The sequence below is a fragment of the Anser brachyrhynchus genome (genome assembly GCF_964034855.1).
Source record: "Anser brachyrhynchus genome assembly, chromosome: 2".
Lineage (NCBI taxonomy): Eukaryota > Metazoa > Chordata > Aves > Anseriformes > Anatidae > Anser > Anser brachyrhynchus.
Window position 1 is genome coordinate 37,592,350 of NC_137695.1, and position 20,155 is coordinate 37,612,504.

At 43.4% G+C, this 20,155-nt stretch overlaps 1 protein-coding gene across 9 annotated transcripts in view; it reads right to left on the minus strand.

Moving 5' to 3' along the window:
- COLQ (collagen like tail subunit of asymmetric acetylcholinesterase) overlaps positions 1 to 19,161 on the minus strand; it is a 49,978-nt gene extending 30,817 nt beyond the window's left edge. For 6 of the 9 annotated variants that reach the window (XR_013946429.1, XR_013946430.1, XR_013946431.1 and 3 more), the window contains exons 1-5: positions 17,413 to 19,161; positions 5,665 to 5,777; positions 4,407 to 4,499; positions 1,097 to 1,141; positions 363 to 389 (exon numbers count right to left, since the gene is read on the minus strand). Coding sequence is in view for 6 of the 9 variants with exons in the window: in XM_080579664.1 (XP_080435790.1) it covers positions 363 to 389; positions 1,097 to 1,141; positions 4,407 to 4,499; positions 5,665 to 5,777; positions 17,413 to 17,806 (672 nt within the window). In the remaining 3 variants the exon portion in view is untranslated. The remainder of the gene's footprint in view (positions 1 to 362; positions 390 to 1,096; positions 1,142 to 4,406; positions 4,500 to 5,664; positions 5,778 to 17,412) is intronic. The other 3 variants (XM_080579665.1, XM_080579666.1, XM_080579663.1) reach the window with 3 other exon arrangements.
- Between the last annotated feature and the right edge of the window lie 994 nt (positions 19,162 to 20,155).

The window sequence follows — 20,155 nt, forward strand, 5'->3', positions numbered from 1 at the left end:
AGAGCAGTAAAAAGGTTGATTTGGCTTTGTTGTTCTTGTTTTTAAATAGACCTTTTATGGTAGGTCCCATACTTTGCTTCCCCTGCCCACAGATTAATAATTTAGGTAATTTCCCACTCTTTTAATTGTCTGGCTGGAGGTGGATGCTCTTACTGAGGGAATCTACCAAATTCAAACCAGCTGTGACAGCTCTCCAGCCCTGCACCCAGAGCCCCCTGCCACTCCTACATGGGAGCAACACAAACAGGCTCAACACTTCAACATTAGCTGATTTGTATTTATCGATTGCCTGTGCTCCTCTCTGACAGCTGCTACGTGTCAGGTATTAGGCTGGTGTCTGAGGCAGCACCTTTCGTTCATACCTTTCTTCCTGGCCTGCCGATCTCCCCCTGCCAGAGAAAGGAATATGTTAGTCTCAGAGATACCACACAGACCACAGTGGCTCATTAGTCAATGCATTTATAAACAACACTGGGAATATCTTTATGTTCAGGACTTTTTTTCCAGAGGGTAAAATGGGAAGAATTTTTAACAGAGCTCCTAGACCTTTCCTTTGTTCTCAGCCCTAAATCTACAGTCACCTTGTTGTAAAGTAAAGCCCAGCTTCAGGTGTAAGGTTCTTTAAGCATCATCACGGAGCAAATGCTTTGCAGGTCTGAAGCCATAACTTCGCATATAGACAGCTTTTACTATCTGATCTGCCCCATACAACTAATGGTGGGTAGGAGACCTTTGCTTCTCACATCCTCCCAGAGAACAGGGTGTTCAAAGACTGTGGGATTAGCAAGAGCACTGACTGGGGCACCAAAGCTACTCTCTTATCCATAATGTAGACACAGGCAGCTATCGTGAGAAGCCATAAAAATATCTCAGGATTGAAAATGAACACTGGAAGATGATGCTTTGAATTATAGCTTCAAACCTATCGATAGCTCTACGTTTAAATTAAAGCAAATCCCCACATGTCCATAAGGCCCATCATTGACTAAACAGACAAGAAAAAACGTGAGCACGCCACCACCGCCACCTCTTTCCTTGACTCCTCAAAACCACACCAAACACAGGCACATAACAACACATAACAACAGGCACTTACTTTCTCCCCTTTTGGTCCCATTATACCAGGAATTCCTTGTGGACCCTAGGGACAAAAACGAATGCTGTTACTGAGCTGTATTAGTAAGAAGGCACTGGTATTGGCCTTCCCCCAGCCCATGGCCCTGCCGGTGCCTCCTGGGAGCAGTGTGACCCCACAAGGTCAGGATGTTGGATGTGGTGTTTGAATATTGCCTCTGAATGCCAGGTCTGAGTCACCGCTGAAGGCAGGCTGGAGAGTTGCACTGACATGAGAAGCACAGGAACATCTCCTAGGTGAAGAGAACTAGCAAGAAAAATGGCCTGAGGCACATGAAAAAAGGGAAGTTGCTGGAGTCTTGAAGAATTATCGACTGCAAGGACGCGGAGACACTGCGTCAGCTGGCAAAGGAGGTCAGACAAAGGGGGGCAAGGGAAATGGCGTAAGCCACGTGGGATGGGCTCTGCAGGGTGCTGTAGACAAGGATTGTCACCGCTTCTGAATCTTTCACCAGCTTGAAGACACTCATTTGAATTTTTGGCATCCTGGGCACAACTTTGCAATGATCTCCTCATGGGGTTTCCCATCCTCATCCCTGTTTCCTTCCTGCTCAGTTGGAACACAGCTTCCATGCAACCTCATGGGAAGGAGACAGTGGCTTTCAAATTTAGGGGCTGTTCATGCCTCTGCTGAATACTTTGCAGCCGTTTTAAGAACTTCTTAAGAACTTCTTAGTACCATGGGCATTTTCACCAAAAAAAAAAAAAAAAAAAGACTTGTAATAGTAAAATCCACCTTAAAAAATTATTCTTTTTTTTTTTTCTGAAACAGTTTTCATAAAAAAGGCATTTTCACCTTTTTTTTTTTTTTTTTTTTTTGCATTTCACCTTTTCATAAAAATAACAAGAGGTCCCCAACGTTTCTTGCTTTGTGTATTTTCCCGTGTTTATGGAATGGCATTTTCTACAGAGTAATAGTTAGGAAATTGAAATGTTCTTGTTTGAAATACAATTGTCATTACTGTTGTTGTGATTGAAGTACTTTAAAAACAAATAAACATCACATAACTTATGGTAATTTTGTCTCCTCATACTTAAACAAATCTCAAATTTTTAGCTAAATTGCAAATGTAGCTTTAAGCCTGACATTCTCTACAGTTAATATTACCCTCCTGCTGCTTAGTGGCCAGGTCAGATGTAAGCTATTCAGTGGAGATATTTGTTTCCTGTGGTTTGAAAACACCCCCAAAATATATGAATATACATCCAAAATACATGAATATACAGTTAGAGTGGAGCTGCCTTTCAGAGATAACCAACAGCAAATTTTCAAAAATCTTTTCCTACTTTCCTAAAATTGCAACGGAATGAAGTAATGTGGCTTTGGGAGGCTGGACATAAATAATAGTCAAGGGTGACATAATCTCAAAGACATGGTTAGAAAAGACCAATTCAGATTTGAAGTAGAGTTTGATCAAGGCTCCCAAATCTGTTTAAGCCCCAAAACATGAAGATATTCCATCCCTCTCTTTCAAGTGAGGCTTACTCCCCTTCCAGGAAACTTCTTAATCGAGGGAGATGCTCAGGAAATAAAAATAAAACTAAAAATCAGAAAAACAGCGTTGTTTCTAGAGTGCTTCAGAGAACCCCTTTTGCTTCTGAATGACTAAGGAAAATCCCATGAGCTGTCATACAAGGAGCATTAGGTTGACCATATAAATCACTCCAGGTTAGGATCCTGGTTATCTTGTATGGTCCAAAACATGACACAAATTGTACATGAACAGGAGCAAACCACACCCTTAAATGCAAATCATTCCAACTATTGTAGTCAGTAATTTTAGACTTTCAGTACTGTAAATCAGAATGCACTGTATTAGAGCCGGAGCCAAATTTTATCTTCTTTCTTTCCCTTTACCTTGGGTTACACATGGGAGGAATTATATGCTGAGTCACATCATTACAAATCTAATTCTCCTTCTTTTGACAAAGTGTTAAAACTCAGCTCTGGCTCAACAGTATGAGCTTTTACAACTCATATGAAAGTCACGCATTTACAACAGAAAACAATTCAGAAATACTTCTTAGGTATTTCTTAGAAACAGTAACACTTCTTTTCCCGTGACCATTTTCATAAAAGTATTGTCTGGAGGATTGCAGGCTCTGACATTGTCCCTCTATAAAACACCGTCCCACAATTTATAATTAAAAATTCCAAAGTCATGTTATACCCATCCTACTGTTAGACGTTGTGATAAAATCTGTCAGCCTACTCTATTTAAAAATGTTCTTGGAGGGATCATAGATCATTCAGTTGCAAGGTTAATTATTATTTATAGCAGTGAACCTTGCAGAACAATAGAACTGGTATTACTGTTTTTCCAATTTAAATCAGAGATAGCATTAAGAGGATTGTTTCAAAAAGACAGTCTGGCAAAGACTAAAATTACAACAGCTTCTTCCGCGTATACTGAAGATCTAGATGGTGCCCAGCACACAACAGGACTGCTCCATAGTGCAGAGATTTTTCTCAACACAGGATATGATAAACAATTGTTTTACCATCACTTCTCCATGTGCCTCCTAATTCACATGCTAAAGGACTTTCCCTTAAGTTTTATTTTCCTTTGGAGGGAACAAACTGGAACAGAAAGACAGATGGGTGATATTCTCCACAACGGTGAGACATGCACTAAACCTTCTCCTAGAAGTGGAACATTTCCTTGGAAGATTTCTGACCTCCTGCCCTATGCTTCAAACATATAAATTGTAGATGAAATAGGAGCCCAAAGGGGCTGTTCCAAGGCTACCCAGCAAGCACAGACCTTGCAGGTTAAGATGGAAGATCCCACATCTCCTGAACCCCATCCCATTGCCCTCCCCAAAGCCCCTTCTTGTCTCTGGTCTGCACTGTAGGTATTGGCCTTCTCAGGGATGTACTCCACTAACACTCAAGTTCATTGCACCTCTTGTGCATCAACGCCATGGGCTCTTTCCCCTCATGTAAAAGAGTGTAAAGCAAGGAAATAAACCAACAAACTGCCTCTGAAGGAGGCGATGGCATCTCTGGGATTTTTCATGGGTGCCACCCACTGTAAAACTACGCGAAAATGAAGGGTGAACTTGAAGTTTGGAGTATGCAAGGCAGGAATGAGAACACAGGGTAAAAAGCCTACATGATTTATGCACAGTCATACCAAAATGAAATTAAGCCAGAGCTTGATATGCTTATTAAGGCATAAAAGGCATTTACAGAAAATGTGTAACAGCTTTGTAAGGACCTTGGAGCAAGCGAAAGACGGCTGTGGTTTGTTCACAAATGCATCACTCACCTGGGGGCCAGGAGGCCCTGTGGGGCAATGCAATTCGGGCATTGTTATCTGGAGCTCCTGGCACAAGTCCTTCATGTCCAGAGTAAGCAGCTTCTACGTAAGGTAAAATATATGAATGAACACTCTTGGAGAACATGGAGAAAAGCACAAATAAACCGCCACTACAGTCCAAACAGCATTTAATTACTGCCTGAGGGAGAAGCCTATGGTTTGTCACAAGGTTATCTTCATGGATGCTTCAACATTATCACTTCGGCATAGTGTCCTGCCCCACATTTCCTCCTCCTTTCCCAGGCGTGCCGCAGCCAGGCTATCTCATCCCCTCCAAGCCAGTGTGGGACCCAGGGCTATTCTTAGACTTGACCCTGCTCTTCCCATCACGCTTTACAAGTAGCAGCTCCTCTCCAAAAATAGCATCTTTGCTCTAATAATACCGACTGCACTCTGCATGGGTATAGGCAGCATGAACTTCACTCCAGTGGATACCAGTCAGGAGGCATTCATTCACTACCGATCAGAGTGGATTCCCTTAAAGTTTTCCTAATCTTCTCACTTCAAAATTAAGCTCGCATGAGTAAACCGGCTTGTCTATGTCCTGTGACAAAAGAAATCTCCCCTGGAAATACAGATGAACACTGCGGCAGAAACACTGGGTTAGCAAAGCTGCTCTTCATCTTCCAAGTGGAGAGGAGGAGGAGGAGATGGGAAAGAGGGAGGTGACTAGATTTTGGTTTGGGGGGAATAATTCCCTGAACTCAGTCCTGATCTCTCTGAAGACAGTGGGGGATTTTATGCTGTATTTTTTCTTGGGTTAGTTCTCGTCAGATAACTTTCTAATTACTGTTTACATAATGTTTCTACTAATTGCAGTATTTGCATATGGTAAATGAGTAGTAGAATTAAGAAATGGGCATTATGAAGTAGATGGAAAAATTCTTTATATTGGGACGGAAAATGTAGTGGAGGTAACAGACCTTGGCAACAAGTGTGAGTGGGCAAAATGCTATGTCTTATACCCACTGAAATGGGTCCTTGTGTAGTAAATCATTGTGTAGGATGAGAAATTGTCTTTCTGACCTTCCCTGGTTTACTGCATTTACATTTCCTTTAGTTCAGGAAAGCAGCAGAGCCCTACCAATATAGACAGATGGGTTTGCTGAGTGACACCGTGAAGCAGTGCTGAGAGAGGATACTTCAGTCTTTGTCACACATCAAAAGTCATACAAATAGAAGAGAAAGGCTCCTGGGCCACACTTACAGTGCTCCAGCTGTGCCTGAAGTACGGCGGTGGAAACAGGGGCGGTGGAGGAGGGCCAAGCAGACAGCATGGTCTGTGGTGAAGCTGTTTCTTCTGTTCCAAACAAGGGAGATCTGTTCAATACAAACATCACCCATTGTCTTGAACACCACAAATATTTCTTACAGAATAAGGCGCTTCCATTCCAAAGGACTTTTGTACACCCTGCATCCATTGTAGCACTGGATCCAAGCAGGAACTTAAGAATTTGTGTGGTCCCTCAAGTTTATAAGGTCTTCATGTGCTGAAGGCTATGTAGAGTTTTAAGCTCTAAATATGGCTATGACACAGGCTGATTTTGGAAAATATAAGATACCCAATGTTAGGAAATAGATTGAAATATATATTTATCTCTCTCTCTCTCTGCCCTGTTCCAAAAGTGTATTAGAAATGGCATCTTCTGGTTATCATCACAGCCCGCATGTGACCAGGGAGCACTGCGTGCTGCTGCCCACCAGCCTTTCCCATGGACCAAAATACTTCAGGGTCTTTTCTAATAACAGTGCGGGCAGTTGTTCCACTGCACGTCTGATGATATTTCCCATGGGCCTGAAATCACGTTGCCTTATTTCTGATTTGTGCATCGTCACTACGAATAAAGACTCTGCAACCCAAACTTAGCTGACAGCTTTGCCACCAAGTGTTGAGCAAGGCAGGCCTTCAGTTGTTTTCAGCAATGTGCTTACCCTTTTCTGAGAGGAAAACTTCCATCGACAAAATAAGCAGCTGTGACCAAAGAACCACAGAGAAATGATGTGAAGATGATGCATTTATACTGTTTCATCTTTTCTGAATCTATTTACTCCCCAGGAAATCACTCTGTAATCAGGACGAGGGCCTTCTGCAAAGGTTTTGCCAAGTGCAGGACATATTTATTTGTCTCTGTTGGTTTCTTCCCCTGGCTACTGGCAGCCAGGGATGGGTGTCTGTGAAGAGAAGGGTGGCAGGGAGCCAGATACAGTAGGAAGAAGAGCCTATGGTAAAGTATCTGGTATTAATAGAAAATCTCCAAATTAAGTTTCTAGGAAGACAAACCTGGCAAAATTGCTAGATTTGTGTGCAAATCAGTTGCAGGCTGGTTTTTAATCACATCTCAAGGCAAGGCATATTTCTCTAAGGGACAAAGAAACTTCTAATTTTTCAAATGTCTCAGAAAATGTATTACATCCCATTCCACCACCCCACATTCATGGGAACAGCTTTTTGCCCAGTCCTCCTGCACTGAAAACAGCTGCCCAGATGAGTGTGGTTGTTAAAGGCTGCCAAGGGAGCAGCTCAGCAGGTGTTTCACCATCTTGTTTTGTGTCAATATCAGACTTATTGGCTAGGTCAGGGAGCCACTTCTGGTGTGTAGCTACCTGAAAATAGAAACCAGCTGCAGTCAGTTCCACTGATGCCAGGTTACATCACACCTTGTCTGAAAAGACAATCTAGGCACAGGGTCCAGGGAAATGCATTGCACAAATGTCATTTATGTCATTTCAGTTACCTTTCTGAACTTGAATAGTTTTGTAAAGTGGCATTTCTTTCCTTTCTCCAGCCAAAAAAAAAAAAAAAAAAGGAAAAAAAAAAGAAAGAAAGAAAGAAAAAAAAGCTAAAGATTTCTACTGACAGCAGAATTCAGAAGTAGTTTATATGTTATGCAGATGTTTTTCTCTACCAAAATGTTATTTGAGATGATACAGTTGAGAGGTAAGTCTGTTGAAGTCTGAAAGTGTCCATAGTAAAGACTCTGTCTCTCTATCTGAACTTTTCCTACGAAGTTTGAATTCAAAAGAAAACTTCAATTTAGAGAAAGTCAAAAGATTTATAATTAAAAAATAGAGATAATGTATATATTTATTTATTTATTTATTTATTTAAAGCTATAAACATATACTAACAATGACAGTGCCTTTTGAAAAGCAGCAACGGTTTGAGTTCTCCTATCTCCAGTTCACACACATGATAACATACAGAAACATGTAGAGTTAAACTCTGTATTGGCTTGCCCTGAATTCAGTCACTAACAGCTGTACTGAGTCGGGCTGGGATGTTAACTTTCCCTGCAGCAGCGCATACAGTGCTGTGCTCTGCACTTGTAGCTAAAACAGCAATGGTGTCACACCGGTGTTGTGTCTGCTGCTGAGCAGTGCTGGCACAGCATCAGGACTCTCTCTAACCCCCCTAGGGGTGGGCAAAAATGAGAGAAAAGAAACATCACCAGGGCAGCTGACCTAAACCAACCAAAGGGATATTCCATACCATATGATGTCACACTCAGCAATAAAAGGTGGAAAAAGGAAGAAGAGGGGAGGGGTGGGCTCTCATTGTGAAAACATCTGTCCTCCTCCTGAACACCGGCTACATGCGTTGAGGCCCTGCTTCAAGGACATAGTCAAGCATTGCTCATTTGTGAGAAGTAGAGAGTAATTTCTTTCCTCTGCACTTCCACATAGCTTTTACTTGTTTTGTTTAGTTTTCCCTTTCCACTTCCCTTTTCCCCTTTCCTTTTTTTTCCCCTTTAGTTGAATTGTTAATTGTTTAGTTAAATTGTTTAGTTAAATTGTTTAATTAATAATAATCTTTCCTTAATAATTATTTCTTTTTTTTCCTTTAATTAAATCATCCTTATCTCAACCCATGAGTTGTTCTTTCCTTTACTTCTTCCCCTCCTCATCTAAGGAGGGGGAGTGAGAGATTTTATAAAAATATAAAAATATTTTTATTTAAGTATTTGGTAAAAATAGCATTAAATACAGATCATAGAATCATAAAATCACAGTATACTCATCATGCCCTCATGAGTAAAGCCAAGTCCTGGATTATAAAATATTGGCATTTTCCTTTTATGGAAGCAAAGTCTGAAATTATTTGGAAGAGTATTATATTATATATTATTATTAATAATTATAATAATATATTATATATTATACATTATATATATTACTATTATATATATATAATATATTATATATACTATATATTATATTAGTATTATATTGTGAAAACCACCATAGCTAACAAAGTTGGGAGCAAAATAGCCATTGGTTGCAGTCTTTATAGTCTTATTCTAATTTTACTATACCCACAAGTTAGGTTGAAGATCAGTTTAGGTTTGCTGGTATAAACAGTGATAGCATGTACTGATCTCATATGCAAAAACTATTCAAAAAGCATGCAATTACTATTACTACTATATAGACTAGGTACCAGTTATATAATGATGTAGGTAGTTCGTATTTCAGGGGCTCCATCATCAGTCATGGCCATGCTCTGGAAGGTGGATTTGTAAAGCAAATATTTAAGAAATGGCTGATCCTAGACCCAAGGACCCTCCACACTCAGGCATGACGGGTAGATAAAACAGAAGAGGGAGCACAAAATGAGAGTCAGACCACAGGTATGAATATTATAATATGATCTTCCAATAAACACTGCATTTCATTGGTATGGATTTTGTAACTGTGATAGGTCCAGGATGCAAAGCCAGTTCAGTGTTGGCCTGTTTTGCAACACAAAAATATTACCTTGGTAGGCTTACAGGCTGTCAGCAAATGCAATATATATCGTTAGGCTCCAGGTTAGCTTTGATTGCTAAACACAGCTTCATAATACCCTAGTCCCCATCAGTGGAAAAAATCTCAGCCCAAGAATAGGACTGTCATGGTTTTCTGTGAAGTGTGAAGACCCTACCTACACAGCGAGCTCAATTACACTTCTTGTGTGGAAACTCCTCTATCAGCATCTTCCATATCAGAGAAAGTATTCGGTAAGAGAAGGAAGGCAAAATGAAAAACTCCATATAGGACTTGTCTAAGTGGCAGTTGTTTCTGGAGAGCATAAAAGTTAAGATAGCTTTAAAATACCAAATGTTTACTATTTTCAAACTCAAATTATTTTTATGGTCCAGAAAGCGACTATATCAATCTACGAGTAAGTGTCGCTTCAGGATATCATGTATTTTAGATAAGCTTTGCACTGTTTCATTTTGTTTTGCAGACTGCTTGCTTCTGGTGTTATTTGGAAGCCAAAAACTGCGATCTGAGATGGTCCAATCTCCAAGCCGTCCTAGGGCTGATCCTAGAGCTGACTTTCAACACTGTGAACCCTCCTGGCTGCAGTGGAGGTACCAGAGGGAAGTGCTGCCCTGGATCCAGGTTAGATTTGCAGGATTTCATTGCAAAAATTGTATGCAAGCCATGAAAATGACTTTTGCCCTAAAATCACAAAGGTGTAGGCTAGCTGGATCGATGACGCTGGCAGGAGAAAAGGGCATGACATGAAAAAGATGTGCAACATGTGTTTTCCTTCCTATCTGCAACCACACTCACCCAGCAAGCCCTGACTGGACGCTGAGCTGCTTTCCAAAGCCATGTCACCCCGACAGCAGTGCTGGTGGCCTGCCCAGTTTCTGACTGGCAGGGCCTGCTAGATGGAGACCTCCGATCGCTGACACCCCATCACAGGTGCTTCTCCCACTTGGACAGCCGTCAGAATTAATAATAAACAAGCTGGGCAGATGGGTTAGTTAATGAACGTGGGCTCGTCCGGCTGAAACTGAGACTTTCGTCTGCTTTGCTGTCATGCATTCAGGCTCCTCTTGCCCTCCTGGCAAGGACAGCAGCTCGCCACAGGCAGTGGCCATCAGGCGTTATCCTGTGTGTCTATCATAAGGTGGCTAAGGCACATCTTCCCTCACAGATTAGGAAAGTTTAGGAGCTTGTGAAAGGTGCCAAAGTCCCAGGGGAGAGGGCAACACCAGGAGGAATGGGTGAGGGTGGGCAGGTTGAGCTGGGGTACAGCTCACGCCTGGAGCTGGATCAGGCCGTGAGGTTCACGAACAGGCTGCATCTCTGTGTCCTTATCAACTTAGGCCTTACAACCTGAATATACCATCTGCTATGTACCAGGTGATGTCCATATAGCCAGGAAATACAGCAGCTCCTACGGTTTATGCATCAGTGCCCATGCTGGGGAAAGCAGTGACCCAGGCAGATCCTGTGGGAGCCACAGGATGAAGACATTTCCCCACCATTTTTGTGGAAAATGAAAAGCTCCAGCCAAAACCTTTCAAGCTTATTTTCAGCCAAGAATAACTTATAGAAATATGAAAATACTCTGTGCCAGAAACCCTATTTCTAATCCCTGAAGTGGCTACCGGTTGTGGCAGAAGTTATGCGCGCTTCACCAGCTGGCACAGAGTCAGAAGCTGTCATAATAAGTAAATAAATAAAGGTGTTTAAAACAAGCTGGTGTTCAAGAAACCTTGCCAACAGCACAGATACTGTGCTCACGGCCCCCAGCATCTCCCAGTACGTCCCCTTGGCCCGTGTCCCCCTGCAGCCGGCCCTGGCGGAGCCCCTCGCAGCCCTGCTGGAGCAGGCCCGTGCCAGGAGACGCTGCAGAGGTGGCAAGGCTCAGGAAAGCAAAGGAGCATACAAGATTTCCCCACGAAAAGCATTTTATTCCCTGTAGGCATATATTTCAGACATTTCATGTGTGCATATGTGCTTGTGTGGGGGCAATGCGTGTGTCTAAAGATTATATGCTGCTCCCCCAGAGGATTACAGAAGGAAACTTCTGGGATTAGCGCAGAAGGAGAGAGGAATATTTGCTTGGGTTGGCTCTGTGCTCCAGTGTCACAAGAACATAAAAGTCCCAATAAAATCTGCGCGGTGAAACACTTCAGTGGGTTATAAAATGGGTTTCTAAAACAAACCTGTGGTTTATAAATCCCAGTAACCACTGCAAGGCTATCATGTGCAGTTTTGCTTCTGTTGGTTTCCATGGGTTCTTCCATGGCTTCTAGAGCTTCCAGGGCTCTAGACACTGCTCAGTGATGTTGACAGCAATGTGTGCTCCCCTTCCAGTCGTGAGGAACTGAGGCACAGGGAAGTTAAGCAGCAGCCCCATAGCCATGGATGACCCATTTACAAAACCTGAATGAGAATTTCCGTCCTGGAAATCACAGTTCCTCATCCCAGTCATTTTATAAACCAGATTATAACACTCCATTTCTTGTCACACCAGAATGATGCTATGAATATGTTGAGTACTAAAGCTTACTGCCACCCCTAGAAGAGCCTGAAACCCTAAAGCTTAATGCAAGGTGGCTGCTGTGTCAGTCCCAAAAGACTCCTGCATGCATTTCACTGCCACACGTTCCTCTCCCACTTTATCTGTGAGATGAGTAGTACCAGAGCAGAGACACCAAAGCCACCCCTCTCCAACTGCAAGATCACAATCTATCAGGGCTGGCATGGCTCAGAAATGTACTTGACTTTGATGCTGGCCCACCACGTGCTCAGTCAGCCCCAGACAACCCATCTGAGAATGTGGGTGTTGCTGTATGCTCCCAAAGGCACCGGAGAAATGCCTTCAAATTCCTGCCAGAGACTTTGATACCAGGGACTAAATTAATTCCATGTGACTCCCTTGTGGCAACAGACTCACAGCCCAGCTGACTTTACTCTCTGGCCTTTCACAAAGAAATAGCTCTGTATTGATTTGGTATTGTACAAGGCCATAACTTTGCAGGTTTTAGAAGCTAAAAAAGTCCATTGACACTTCTTCCTGGGCAGAAGAAAACTGAAACTGCAGCCCTGCCTTCTTCAGGCACAGCATCTCCCTTCACTTTTGTGCCTCCCCAGGTGCATGCATTTATGCATACACGCTGGCAAAAATGGCTATCAGCTGCTTTTCTGTTTTCCCCCAATCTATCAGTCCTCTGCATTCCTCCTATGTCCACCTCCTCACCCCAAATCCCCTTTCACCATTACATTTTCCTGCATACAAAGAGCATTCCCCTGATGTCCTTTCCAGTAAAGAGATGATTGCTTGGAGATGACAGGGGAAGAAACACAACACTTAGGCTGGTTTCTGTGAATTACTGTGGGATTTTTCTCTCTCTCCTATTTCTGATCTCCCCCAAAGAGTTCCCCCTGGAACTGAAGGGCTTTTCCCGTTTTCCTTTGACCTATGAAGCTGCAGCACAGAGTACATCAGTAAAGCCTCCCATGCTAAAAATTTCATTTAATCCTGAATCCATAATACATTCAACACCCCTCCCATTTTAACCATTGCCTTATAAATTTCCTTTCTTTGTGCAAGTGTCCCACCCTTAAGGTTCCCAGGCTGTCTCATTTGGCAGCCACACGCTATCCTAACACCAAGAGTTAAAGCCTGCAGGGGTGCATGGCCTATCCTGACCACAAACTTCCTCCTGGACAAACACAGCTGGTATTTTTCTGTAAATGTAACTAGGGCTGACAGTTTCCCTTCAGCAGCTGTAGCCGCTGCTATTGCGCTGCTGGTGCTGCCCTGCCAACAACAGCCCAGCCACGGGCAGCCTCTGTGTCTGATACAAAATGGGCTTTGAAAAACAGGGATGCTAAAATGCAAAGTCACAGACTGTTCCCACTGCAGGGGTTTGCTAATACTGAAATAAACTGCCTGCAATGGGAGCAGAGGCCTGCAAGCACTACGTTTCTGTGAGCACACGGGGAATAAGCTCATTTCACAGCACTTTACATTGCCTGTCTGTGGAGTTCCTCTCACTAAAACCACCTGATTTTGAAACAGCTTGCTTGGCTGTGCTAGAATTTAAGCCTCCACCACCCAGTCTGATCACAGTAAAAATCAGCAGTGTGTCCAACGCTGTGCCAGCTCCTGCACCCACCTCCATCCCTGGTGGCAGGAGAACTTTTTTACCACAAATAAGGCTTAGGTGGCATCTCCAGAGGAGCTTCCACAGCCCGAAGATAGACACCTGCCTTACTTATAACACAAACCCTGTCCCAGGAAAAAAAAAAAGAAAAAAAAATTAATCAGAACTGGCCACCAGCTTGTCCCATCCTGCTGTACTTCAGGAGTCCAGGTTGTGTATTTCAGGATGCCCACCAGCCCACCACTTGAAGCCAATGGAGCTGATCGTCATATTAAATTCGGGGGGAGCAGAGGAACGCAGAGGGGAACACTTGGTCCTTTCACCTGGTCATCTGCATTTCCTCGAGCAAATGAAAGTTCATGATACCCTAAGCGGCATAACACTGAACCCGTTCCTTTCATTTGCATTGTAGTCAATAAATTTCTTTTGGCAATCTGCATGTCTTTTCATTCAGTAATCCAGATTCAAAGAGGCCGTGCCCAGTGAAATGGGGAGCCCCTTTACTTTGGGAAAGCAAGTGTAACAGGCAAAAGGCAGAGAAAGCGTGAGGAATACTGCCAGTAACTCAGCTGCTGCAGCCCCATTTCATTCCTTTAAATTAATCAGCCATACTCACTTCACAGGACTGTGTATGAATATTGATCACAGGAGAAAAACCTATCAAGTGATACATTTGTGTGATGCATAAAAGGAAGTTTGGGTCAGAAGAAGCATCAGAAGATGCTCTTCTCCGGTTCCTGGTGGTTTCTGAAGTACTTTCCCCTCTCCCTGTAAACCCCCGTAAAACTTCAACCGGGATGAGGAGGAGAGGGAAAGGAAGAGTCTTTCTGCCACCTGAATCTGGAAGATGGCTTCCTTCAGCCTGGTTCTTACAAGGTCCACTTAGCCCTGCTAAAAGGGAGCATAAAATTCACACCTAGCTTTCGTTACATGACTGCGACAGTGGAGGCACTCAGATGTCCTGTTCACAGTGCAGGAACCTCAGCAGAGCAGAGCTCTGAAAAACTATAACGAAGGACGTTGTAAACACAGTGTCTTAGGGAAGGGATACGACAGGTTACCCTGAAAGGAACCCCCCAGGCTCAAGGAGAGTTGAGTTACCCACCCCTGGGGGGCTCTGCTTCCACGTGGAGCTGCAGCCACGTGCTTGAGCGTGTTGTAACACTAATCCCAAAGCATTTCCTCCAGAAATGATGCTTCAGCACTAGAAGAAACACTGACATGACATTCAGAATACTTCCAGGGAAAATGATGCGCTGTTGCTTGAGGCTGATGGGACTATAATGTGGAGTTGGCAGCAAAACAGAAAATCCGGATTATTATTCTTCCCCCAATTATCCTACAAACTTTCCCCCCCCATGAGTTGTTTATCTCTATTTTATAGTTACGGCCTTGTGACCTGTGAACATTTTTATCTGTGACCTATTGCTATAGAAAGATGTCTGAGAATAGAAATAAAAGTACGTTTAGTGCAGAGGTTTTCAGGCATATCTGAAAAATAGCTATATGTGTTCCTCCAATTGTAGGAAAGACAAGTGGTCACTGAGTGTTAAATGTGATTACTTTCAGAGTTTGCAAGTACAATGCCAAAATTCATTCTTTAAATGTGAAATTACATCCTGGTGCCAGATACAAAGAATTAACTCAGCTGACAGTCACAGAACATTTGAGAAACCATTAAAATAACAGAATTTAAGTGGAATTAATTCACCTGCACACACTGTGAGATTTCTACTGGAAAACAGAGAACTTTGCTTTTTTCTTAGGAGGTGTTTCATCAACTGCTGATGCAATCAAAGCACTAAAGGAGTTTTCTTTTTCATTGCATGATTTTTCATACCAAATAGAGAATTCCTTGCCCCGATTAGCAAGCAATAATTGGCACTCAGGTATGTAACAGTTCACCAAAATACGGCTCATTATCCAGCCCTGTGGCACGACAATTGAATTATATACTAGATGTTATTCTGACACGTATTAGCAAGTAGAAATTTGCAACACGTTCATGATAGAGCCTTAAGCCCGCAGACAAAACAGATGGGGACACGGGAGGACGGGGAGGGGGCCAGCTGCAGCCTCTGCCCCTGGCAGACCTGGGGGCTGTGCCGTGGGAGCTGGTCTGCTGCAAAGAGCAGAGCCTGGCCACAGCCAGCATCAAGGGCTGAAGGCATAGACTGCAGTTGTACGACACGACATTTGGGCAGAAAAATCTTCCATGGAGGAAGAAGGGGTTATTTCCTGAACCATTATTTTTTAAAGATGATAGCAATTTAAATGTCTTCTCTAGACACACAAGTGTGCTCCACAGGAGAAAATCACTGCTTAGGCCTGGCCATGTAAGCCACGGAAAAGTGAACTTAGGGTTGGTCTGGCAGGAATCTACTAGTTTCAAGGCAGTGTAAACATCTTCAAAACAATTTCTGAGGTTTAATAACTTACGTACTATTGCAAGGCAATTAGGAACATATCAGAGAAAATAAGTTTTGATGTTTCTGTACCTCAGCAATAACTAATATCAACCCCATGGAAAAAGGACACCCAACTGAACAGAAATGATAACAAATGGAAATGCTTTTTAGCATCCCAAAGAACTTAGCAGAAAAACATGTATTAGTTCCCAGAGGTTCAAAAGGATGGATTAAATTGTTTTCCAAAGGATGTATTTCTTCAACCATTAGGCTTCTTTAGATGTTATCTTAAAAGCTATCTGAAATGACTGCAGAACTCTAATGGCTGCTTTATTAAATGTTATAGGGTTTTTCCACAAAGGGTATCTGCGCTACTCTTTGGACCTCAGAATCTTATTATTTGATTAAGAATATTCTTAAATGAATGGACTGTTCAAACCACCGCAGGTGACATACAGTGTGTTAGCTCTGCACATTTCAAAAGATTAAAAAAACAAACAAACCATAGGTGAAATCATTCATACTGACTGTTATTGAGTCCAGGAATCCATCGTCTTGCACAGGCTACCCTTCTGATTGCTGTTCTCTCTTAAATGCCTCAAATGTGAACCATCTGGCTCTGTGGTCACACAAGAGACGTGAGAGAGAGAGAAAAGACTTTAATTCCTTGCCTGAGGCTGATCTGATGTAGTCTTAAAATGTGCACCCTTTAGGACACTGTCTTGATGTCAGAAACACAGGGAGGACCTGAAGGTAGAGCTGACCTCAACCTACAAATCTCATCTGAACCATCCAAAATTTGACACTGAAGGAATCCAGGATTTTAGTTGGAAGCATCTTTTGGTTAGAAGTAATTTGCCATAAAATGGTGAAAATTCCTCCAAGAGAAGATGGAGTCAGAGTTCTTGTCAACTTTCCCCTTCCTTTGCACAGAACATGGGTAAAGGAGAGTCTTGCTGACCAAACTAAAACCTATTAAGTGGGATTTCCAGTGCCCTGGCTCAGCTGACAACTAATTTGTTTTGCCTTTGCCTAGCAGGGATTTTCCATGCAGTGGACTCTTGTTTGCTATGTAAGTCATCTGAGTATTTGTTAGTGTCATAGCCAGAGCCAGATGATGTTTATTCTGCTAACATCCAGTCGGGCTCCAGCAGCACTCATTGAGGTCAGGGCTTTATTTATAGAAGCAGATATACATTGAGATTCATTTTCTTTCCCTTGCTGTAATCTACCTAAGCTCATCCAAAATAGAAAGAAACATGCAGACATGCAAGTAATATACTAATTGGGCCAGATCCTCCAGTGGCATGAATTAGCACAACACCAAGCCAATGGAAAAAACAAAAACAAATGAACAAAAAAAAAACCAACAGCATTTTAGTACAGCTGAGGCTCTTGTCTATTATTTCTCACAGGGATGGGAAGGGAGGGGTTTTAAAAAGAGAAATAATAAAGCAAAAAGCAAAAGCCACGAAGCAACGAAAATGTCCCAGCCTGTGGCAGAGCAGCTCTGCAATGCAAAATTCCTTCACCCAGATCTGCAAAGCGAAGTATTTCTTCCTCCTGTGCTCCCAGTCACTGGGAAAGTGCAAGAACCGGCGTGCAGAGGAGAGGTCCAGACAAGGCAAAGTAACAAGACTTAAAGCGATTTACCTGAGGAAACTGAGAAGGCATTGTCAACGTACGAAGTCTGAGAGAAAGCAAAGCAGAAGACAAGCTGAAGGTAAAATCCCCAGGCAACAAGGCTGAGGGCAAACATGCTGCCTGCGCCCTGGGCAACTGCAGCCTGGAGGCGCAGCTCTGCTTTGGGGCTTGCTCGCTCTCTACTCTGCCTCTCTGTCTGTCTTGCCTGCTCGCTTCCTCTTTCCTCGCTCGCTGCGGGATGCGTGTGTGTCTGTGTGTCTGTGTGTGTGTGTACGGCTCTCGACCGCTCTCGCTCTCTCGCCGTGCCTTTAGGAAGAAAGAATGCCAACCATTTCCCATTAAATCTTCTCCTTACACTAGGCACGGTTATATTTAACTCCTGTGCTGGATCAGTTGCCCCCATTGTGGATGTTAGCTGCTAAAACGGTGGCGGGGGGGATTCTGTTTTGGTAACAGAAGCAAAAAGGCACTTTGGTTGATAATAATAATAATGAGCAGGAAAGGGAGAGATTAGAAACCGGACTATAAACAGCATCCTTCAGTGCAGGCAACCAGACACCAATGTCGAGATGAATAAAATCCCTGATTGATCATCTTCTACAGGTCACTAATTGCCTTAATGAGCGAGATGAGCAGTGACCTAACATCTGTTTATAACTGGGGGTGCTTTGCGTTCACTTACACCGTACGTCTTCGGCTGAGGGATGCCACCGGGGCTCCACAGCCACTGACCAGATCATTATTTAGCATTTAAGAGAAAACGAAAGCATCACTAGTAGTTGATCAGACGCTGTGTGACTGCAAAGAGTTTAGTGACAGGGTGCAACAGGTGGAAGAAACAATAAGTGCGCCATTATGAGGTGACTGAAACGCAATCGGCTCTGGGGGTGGTGGCAGCCGACGCACCGCACAGCGCCGTGGGAGGAAAACAAACCTCTCGTTTCTGAAAAGCAGTGTGTGCCTTTGTTACCTGTACAAAAGCTTGGCGTTTCTGTGCTTTGTTCCAACTGGCAATAAGTTTCTGTCATGAGAAGGGTCCTTCACACATTCCCTTTCTGCTTGGGATCTGACAGCTGTTTCCATTAAAAGCAGAGGTACTCATTGGTGTGAAAACCATCATTTCTCCTGCCCTCCCAGATGGAGATGTTCATTGCCCACTGCTTATTTGTCTCCCAAGATAAACAGGGGAATCTTTTGGATTAATTACAGAATTGATTTTTTGTTTTCACTTGAGAAAAATTACTCACTGACAGGGACAGTGATGTGTCCCCTCAGGTGATAACTCTTACTGCACGCTACTAAAGGGCAAAATGATGCATCTGCACAATTCTAGTTAAACTGTCTTGGCTTTTAGTAGTCCCTACAAAGTTTATCATGACAAGCCCTAAGTATATAAGAAAAATATCCAGTTGCCTGATTATAAGGATAAGTAGCAGACAATCCCTACCCTAGAAGCCTGCATGAGCACTGGAGAAACATCCTCAGAAGTTAAAATGTCATGATTTTATCAAAAGATCCACCTCTGAAAATGTTTGGCTAATACTTAGTGAAAGCAATGGCCGAATAATTTCAAATCCTCCTGAAATCCTGCTATACTCTTGTAGCAACTGAAAACTTGGTAGAAGTTTGCAGTACAAAATACATTCCGTTTGAAAAAGAAATTAATGAATCTTATAATACTGCAAAGAACCAAGATCATACAGTAGGACCCATATTTTTCCCCACCTCTACCACCCTGTTTCAGCTTGAATTCTTGTTTCTCCAGACTACAACAGAAATGTAAGATCAGGTAATAACATCTTACTTGAAGAATAATACAAGGAATTCTATCACAAACCACATCCATCCTTGTAACTGCTAAAAACGAGGTAGGAACAAGGAGTATACCTCTTCCTTGCAAGGGCAAGTGCTTTACTGGAGATGGCCAGAAAGGATACAGAAAGCCAGGGCTGCTTCTAGGTTCCTAGGAAATATAGTTAGCTTTGTGTGTTAGCTTTACCTTGCTGAACTCTACCACAACTGCTCTCTCACTCTCCCTCCTCAAAGGAAAAGGATGAGAAAATACAATGAAAAAGGCTCAAGGGTTGGGATAAGGACAGGGAGATGGCTCAACAATTATCATCACGGGCAAAACAGACTCAGCAGAGGGAAATTAATATATTTTATTCCCTAATAGATTAGAGTGGTGAGAAAATAAAAGCAAACTAAAACCAACTTTCCTCCATCCACTGTTTTCCACCTCCTCCCCCTAAGCGGTGCAAGGGAATGGGAAATGGGGCCTGTGGTCAGTCCCCAACACTTCATCTCTGCTGCTCCTTCATGGTCACTCTCTGCCCCTGCTCCATGTGGGGTCCCTCCCATGGGATGCCGTCCTTCCAGATCTGATCTTGCAGGGGCTGCCCACAGGCTGCCGCTCCTCAAGAACAGCTCCCACATGGCTCCGTACCACGGGGTCCATCCGTCAGGAGCAAACTGCTCCAGCACAGGTCCCCCAGGGGCGGCAGCTCCCCCCAGGCCCCCTGCTCCTGCGTGGGCTCCTCTCCATGGGCTGCAGCTCCGGCCCGGGGCCTGCTCCTGCGGGGGCTCTCCATGGGCCGCAGCCTCCTCCAGGCCACATCCACCTGCTCCACCGGGGGCTCCTCCACGGGCTGCAGCGTGGAGATCTGCTCCGTGTGGGACCCATGGGCTGCAGGGGGACAGCCTGCTGCACCAGGGGCCTCTCCACAGGCCGCAGGGGAACTGCTGCTGCGTG